The sequence below is a fragment of the Penaeus vannamei genome, chromosome 2, assembly GCF_042767895.1.
Source record: "Penaeus vannamei isolate JL-2024 chromosome 2, ASM4276789v1, whole genome shotgun sequence".
NCBI classification, from domain to species: Eukaryota; Metazoa; Arthropoda; class Malacostraca; order Decapoda; family Penaeidae; genus Penaeus; species Penaeus vannamei.
Genome location: NC_091550.1, coordinates 2850302 through 2857801, shown reverse-complemented (window position 1 = coordinate 2857801; position 7500 = coordinate 2850302). Strand labels below are relative to the sequence as shown.

The following is a 7500-nucleotide window of genomic DNA, read 5'->3' as shown; positions in this document are numbered from 1 at the left end:
ATTCTACTGACCACATCACCCATATAAAGTATTTAATAACCAGACTATCAGCTTCGAGTGTTTAAAATCTATTGATACGTTCAAAATAAGTCACCACATCCTTTGCACCGATCATAACTCATACATTATAAATGATGAGATAATTTAACCGTTTGTCCTTACATCATAAATCACTGGTAAATGATAAAAAGCCTAATAAGTACACAGAACGATAAGACTTACCCAATTATCGAGGTTTACTAGCGGCTCCATATCCTTCACGGACTCTGCCACTGCTTCTGCGGGTGTTAAAATATCCTTTGGGTAATTTCTAAAGTTTAAATACATATTCCCTCATATTATCAATAGCAAATGAGCAAATTAAACAGGGGTTATAATTTATTTTAGCGCGAATATAACTAAATCTACGAGAGAGTTTGATCGACGGAACTTACCAAGGTGCGTGAAGGAATATGACTGACAGGTTTTTCTGGCGAGCGTGCTGTGCTGGTCCGGGAAACGCCATGAATAATAATACGGGGGCGAGCATGTTCTACTTCTCTCTCGCGCTGCCATGGGAAACTGGGAATACCATTAATTAACCTCCCTGGCTTGATGGCTTTCGATCGACAGTATTACAGTTTCCCAGAGTTCGTAACGAGTATATGTTCATATATGTTGTTGCCTTTACAGAGAAGATGTAAATGAGAATGAAGATATTCACAGGTGCTAGAGATGTATTTGGCCAGTTTCAATTATATATTCATCCGAAATCATGTATTTCTGATGGAGATGTAGTCATAAGAGAACCAAATACATCCCTTGCACACACACACACACACACACACACACACACACACACACACACACACACACACACACACACACACACACACACAGAATGAGAGAGAGAGAGAGAGAGAGAGAGAGAGAGAGAGAGAGAGAGAGAGAGAGAGAGAGAGAGAGAGAGAAAGAAAGTGTGTGTGTGCAATTTATCGTACACTTAACAACCACATAACTTCCCACGAAAAATAATCTCACTATCTTTACCAAAACACACGCCTCATCTACACATACACACGCTAAAAAAACGAATTAAAACACCAACCCTAACCAACCATCAACCCCACCATTTTTTCCTTCTTCTTTATTCACCAACGAGACTAATTAAGGCCTATAAACCAGGGATACTTATAACAGAAGCGATTCCCTCAAACGCACGAGAAACGGTCGTTAGGGTGAGGCTGACCGTTACTTCCCGCCATTTTTTGAGTGAGATTCTCGGCTCTGATTAACCTCGCTCGCCTCGCTCTATAATTGATGCATTGATGGTCGGTGTCTTTGTGGGCGTCATGGGAGATAATTGCCTTGTATACTGATATCATGGAGACATATACAAACATTATGAGAGAAAGTGAGATGGAGAGATTGATAGTGAGAAGACCTGTAAGTGATATATGTGAATATATATATATATATATATATATATATATATATATATATATATATATATGTGTGTGTGTGTGTGTGTGTGTGTGTGTGTGTGTGTGTGTGTGTGTGTGTGTGTGTGTGTGTGTATATATATATACATATATATACATATATACATACACACATGTTTACATATATACATATATGTATATGTTTATATGTATGTATATATGTGTGTGTCTGTGTGTAAATAGAGAGGAAAAGAAAGAAATGGACAGACAAACAGAGTAAGAAAGAAATTGATAAATAAGTCAGTAAAACACCAATGTCAACTTTCGTAAACCACTGTGACAGAACCACGAAAGAAACAGTAGAGTGTACATCTAGATTTTAAAAAACACGATTCTATTATGAATACAAGAAAAGTAACACTCGAAAAGGCGATTGACTTCGAATGTGAACACGCAAGGGATGCACTGAAAATCGGAGGTATTATAGAACGAGTGTTTGCATACTGTAACTAGGACAAAATACGTGTGAATTGTGGCGAGAATTCTTCACTTAAAATGTTTTGACTTTTCAAAAGTTTTCACTTAAAGGTTTTGACTGGCAGCTTAGGTCGAGGTTTAGAGATATGTATGGATAGAGGTATTGATGATGTTCAGGTAGATTGGTAATATATTTTTTTAAAGCAGCACAGAAAGAAAATGTTTTTAAAAATGTGTTTCTTTTTTTTCTCTTCATTCCTGCGGTAATTTTTTTTTTTAACCCATATTCTACCTTGATTTTTTTTCTTCTTTTTTTTTCTCTTCATTCTAACCGCTGAAAATCGCCTCTTCCATTGTATACACCACAGAAAAAATAGATATTTATTAAAAACGTATCTATTTCTTTTTCTCTTCTTTCCTCTTTATCCCAATACCCTAATCTCCATTTTTTCCCTCTCTTCATTCCACAACCATCCGTATCCTTTTCTCTTCCTTCCTCTTTATTCCAATACCCCATCTTTATTCTCTCTCTCTCTCTCTCTCTCTCTCTCTCTCTCTCTCTCTCTCTCTCTCTCTCTCTCTCTCTCTCTCTCTCTCTCTCTCTCTCTCTCTCTCTCTCTCTCTCTCTCTCATTCTTCATCCCAGTAGCTATCCATTTCTCTTTCCCTTCTTTCCTGCATTCCAAAACCTCTACATTTTTTTCCCTCTCTTTCTTTTCTTTTCTTTCCTCTTCATTCCAAAACCTCTTCATCATTTCTCTCTCTCTCTCTCTCTCTCTCTCTCACTCTCTCTCTCTCTCTCTCTCTCTCTCTCTCTCTCTCTCTCTCTCTCTCTCTCTCTCTCTCTCTCTCTCTCTCTCTCTCTCTCTCTCTCTCTCTCTCTCTCTCTCTCTCTTCATCCCAGTAGCTATCCATTTCCTTTTCCCTTCTCTCCTCTTCATTCCAAAACCTCTTCATTTTTTTTTCTCTCTCTTTTCTTTTCTCTCCTCTTCATTCCAAAACCTCCTCATTTTTTTTCTCTCTCTCCCTCTCTCTCCACCCCAGCGGCCATCTTGCCATTCGCCGCCGACCGTCTGTTCCACGTCGACGTCGACCTCGACTTCGATGACGACGACGACGAGCCCCCGCCCATCCCGGAGCCCCCGCCAGACTCCGAGAGCGAACCAGGTAAGGGTTTTTGTACGTGTGGGGGAAGAGGGGGAGGGAGGGAGAAGGGGAGGGGGAGAAGGGGAGAAGGGGGGGAGGGAGAAGGGGGGTGTTTGGGCGCTGTTGGGTGGGTGTGGAGGGGAGGGAGAGGGGGAGAAGGGGGGTGTTTGGGTGTTGTTGGGTGGGTGTGGAGGGGGAGGAGGGGGGGGGTTTGGGTGCTGTTGGGTGGGTGTGGAGCGGGAGGAGGGCGGGGGGGGGATGTTTGGGTATTTGTATGTGTGGGGGAGGAGGGGAGGGAGAAGGGGGGTGTTTGGGTGTTGGTGGGTGGGTGTGGAGGGGGAGGAGGGAGGGGGGGAGGGGTGTTTGGGTGCTGTTGGGCGGGTGTGGAGGGGGAGGAGGGCGGGGGGGGGGTGTTTGGGTGCTGGTGGGCGGGTGTGGAGGGGGAGGAGGGCGGGGGGGGGGAGTGTTTGGGTGTTGTTGGGTGGGTGTGAAGGGGGAGGAGGGCGGGGGGGAGGGTGTTTGGGTGTTGTTGGGTGGGTGTGGAGGGGGAGGAGGGCGGGGGGGCGGGTGTTTGTACGTGTGGGGGAAGGGGGGAGGGAGAGGGGGAGGGGGAGGGGGAGAAGGGGGGTGTTTGGGCGCTGTTGGGTGGGTGTGGAGAGGGAGAGGGGGGTGTTTGGGTGTTGTTGGGTAGGTGTGGAGGGGGAGGAGGGAGAGGGGGGGTTGGGTGTTGTATGTGTGTGGGGAGGACGGGAGGGAGAGGGGGTGTTTGGGTGTTGTTGGGTGTTGTTGGGTGGGTGTGGAGGGGGAGGAGGGCGGGGGGGTAGGGGTGTTTGGGTGTTGGTGGGTGGGTGTGGAGGGGGAGGAGGGTGGGGGGGTGTTTGGGTGTTGTTGGGCGGGTGTGGAGGGGGAGGAGGGCGGGGGGGGAGGGTGTTTGGGTGCTGTTGGGTGGGTGTGGAGGGAGGGAGAAGGGGGGGGTGTTTGGGTGTTGTATGTGTGGGGGGAGGAGGGGAGGGAGAGGGGGGTGTTTGGGTGTTGTTGGGTGTTGTTGGGTGGGTGTGGAGGGGGAGGAGGGCGGGGGGGTAGGGGTGTTTGGGTGTTGGTGGGTGGGTGTGGAGGGGGAGGAGGGTGGGGGTGTTTGGGTGTTGTTGGGCGGGTGTGGAGGGGGGAGGAGGGCGGGGGGGAGGGTGTTTGGGGGCTGTTGGGTGGGTGTGGAGGGGGAGGAGGGCAGGGGGTGGGGGGGTCTAGGTGAGGTTTTTTAAAATTATTAAATATAGATTGATAGATAGATAGATAGTTAGGTAGACAGATAGATAGATTAGATACGTAGATAGATAGATACATATATTAGATAGATAGATCGACAGAGAGAGAGAGAGAGATTAATAGATAGATGGGTAGATAGATAGATTAGATAGGTAGATAAATAGATATAGACAGATAGATGGATGGATTGATTATCACATTTTTTTATCATTATGAGGTGACCTACTGACTATGACCTTACTAAAACAAAACGAGATTAGCGGCCGTTTTGTTAAAATTGTGCGAGGCCCGACCCAATGGAACAAAAATCCTAAATGCAGACGCAGAAATAAAGGCATATCTGTCTATATATCTGAGAGATAAAAATCTATCTATTTGCCCGGTTGATATGCATGTCTAGCCTGATAGATATGCATTTATTTATTTATTTATGCATGTCAGGTATGCGAATATTCTCTGGGTCAGGCCTTGCAACAGGTCTAACAAACTGGCTGTAGGTTGTTTGTTTGTTTGGCTGGTTTGTGTTGATTGTTTTGTTTTGTTTGTTTTTGTATGGTGTATCTATTGAGTATTGTTTGTGTGGTATTATTTATCGTTTAGACTTTTTTGTTTTAGTGTAGGTGTGGATACATGTGTTCTTTATTTGTAATTTGATTGTGTGATTTCATAAAGATGATTTGATTTCATATTCTGTAACATGCTTTTTTCTCTTTCATATCAACTCTCTTTATTCTTTTATGTGAAAGCTACTACACGCAATTGTAGAAATATCATACCCGTGATTATAACATTAATCATTATATAGAAAGATATTGTGTAATAATATGATTATTAAATATAATTAGTACATAATCATAATATAAGAATGATTGGATTTCATATTTCGTAAGATGATAATTTTTCTCTTATTCTAAATCTTTTTATCTTATCTCAACCATACCACACACACACACACACACACACACACACACACACACACACACACACACACACACACACAAATTAATTTCGAAACACCATACCCATGATTACAACCAACAGCACTTTCTCAACGCCCACCCTACCATGACGTAACCTCTTTCCAGAACCCACGCCCACGCCCACCCCGCCTCCCCGGTCACCCACCCCTCCCCCTCCCCCTCCCGCTCGAACCCCCACCCCTCCCCCGCACCCGGAGCAATGGGCGTGGCTACCCTACGAGAAGGCGAAGGTCGAGAGCCACCTTCCCACGCCCACCCGAGTCACCGAGCCGTGTGACTTCTACATCGACGCCGTCAGGTTTTTGCCCGATAATATCAGTCATTGCAAGGTATGGTTTGGTGGGGGTGGGGTGGGGTGGGGTTGGGAGGGGTGTGTGTGGGGGGGCGGTGTTTGTAGTGGGGATTGTGTGTGGGGGGCGGTGTTTGTGGGGGGAGGGTGTATGTGTGTGTTTGCGTATGTGCGTTTGTAGATGGGTAGTGTATGCAATAATTATTCCTCACATTTTTTCTTTGTGTGTGTGTTTGTTTGTGTGTGTGTGTGTGTGAGTGTGTGTATGTATGTATGTATGTGTAGTGTATGCGAGTCCTTTTTTCCAACCATATTATTTCGCTTATCTTCCTATCTATTCATTTTCGGACAGAACAATCCCACGATTCCATCATTTTCCTCCAAAACCTCTCCAAGATATAGATTCCACCAGAAAGAAACATATAAACACCCACCCGAGAATTTAGCGCAGAAATGAACGAGCGGTGATACTCCCCTCTGCCATTTCTTCGCGATCGCATCAGCACTAAATCTCAGAACTTTAACAAAGTCGAAACACGCGATCCAGCCTTAACAGGAAGGCCATCGCGCTAAAGTTAGTCCATTAAAGATATATCTTCTCGCCGCCATGCAGGAGACTATGTGTTCGCCTCGCCTTGCACGGAGAGACACTTGATAACAGGCTTTCAAAGAATATGACCTTTATAGCTTACGTGGTTTCGCTCTCGGGGATTCTCTTCTTCATTTTAAGGTCTTTCTTCATGTACGAATTGATAGGTGATAATAAGGTTTTGAAGATTATGTCCTTTATGTAAAAGGAATATTTCTCTCGACATCTCCCTCTATTTCACTTGTCTGCTCATTATGTATTTGATAATAAGCTTTCGAAGATTATTTTCTTTATGACTCATATTGTTTTTCTCAAGATCTCCCTTCATCTCAAGGTATTTCTCATCATGCAAGAACTGTTTTTTGATGATAGGCTTTTAAGGAATATTTAGATTATAAATTGCCTTTCCCTCCCTCTCAAGGTCACAGGTCGATTCTTATAGGGGAAGGCTAGATCAGTAGCAACTCGAGGAGGTGTCATGGCGTCTGTTTTGAAAGGCTAGGTCAGTAGCAACTCGAGGAGGTGTCATGGCGCCTGATTCTATTTTTGGATAAAAAGCACGTGGGGGTTTATTTGATGACGTCACAAGATTCACGGTTGCTTTGTGAATACGGTCGATCATTTTGGTCTTTTCAATTATGAAAAACGATGGAAAATGATTATTTTGATGGTTATATTTTCATAGAACAATTATCAAAACAGACGCCATGACACCTCCTCGATTTAATACTGATTTAGCCTTCCCTGATCCTTATATTTGATAAGCTTTCAAAGAATATGTTATAAGTCATATTATTTCTCTCACTGTCTCCCTACATCTTGAGGAATTCCCCGCCGCGCACGAATAGACATTTGATATAAAAGGTTTTCAAAGAATATGTCCTCTACAACTTGCTTATTTTTCTCGCAGTCTTCCGTTATCCTCAGAGATTCTCCGCCATGCAAGAATAAACATTTAGAAATAAGCTTTCAATGACTATGTCGTTTATGACTCGTATATTTCTCTCAATTTCTCGATTCATCAACATGTATTTTACAATAAGCTGTCAAAGAATGTGTCATTTGCAACTCATATGTTTCTGTCGCCGTCTTCCTTCACCTTGACATTTGAGAATAAACTTTCAAAGTAAGTAATAATGACAAGAAAATAAATATGCTAGACATCAAAGAATATTTTGAATATAATTCACATATTTCCCTCGAGGTCTTCCTGCCATCCTCAGGTCACTATAGAAAGACCCAAAGAATATTTCATTTAGTAATTCACATATTTTCTTCGCCGTCGTCTTGACATCCTCAGGTCATTATAAAAAAAACAAAGAATATTTCGTTTATT

The 7500-nt window shown here is 43.6% G+C and overlaps 1 protein-coding gene across 4 annotated transcripts in view; it reads left to right on the top strand.

The window, feature by feature from the left end:
• The window catches only part of LOC113825074 (uncharacterized), a 100500-nt gene that overhangs the window by 81152 nt on the left and 11848 nt on the right, over positions 1 to 7500 (top strand). For all 4 annotated transcript variants that reach the window (XM_070128491.1, XM_070128489.1, XM_070128490.1 and 1 more), the window contains 2 exons: positions 2942 to 3064; positions 5392 to 5615. In XM_070128491.1, the coding sequence (XP_069984592.1) occupies positions 2942 to 3064; positions 5392 to 5615 (347 nt within the window). The remainder of the gene's footprint in view (positions 1 to 2941; positions 3065 to 5391; positions 5616 to 7500) is intronic.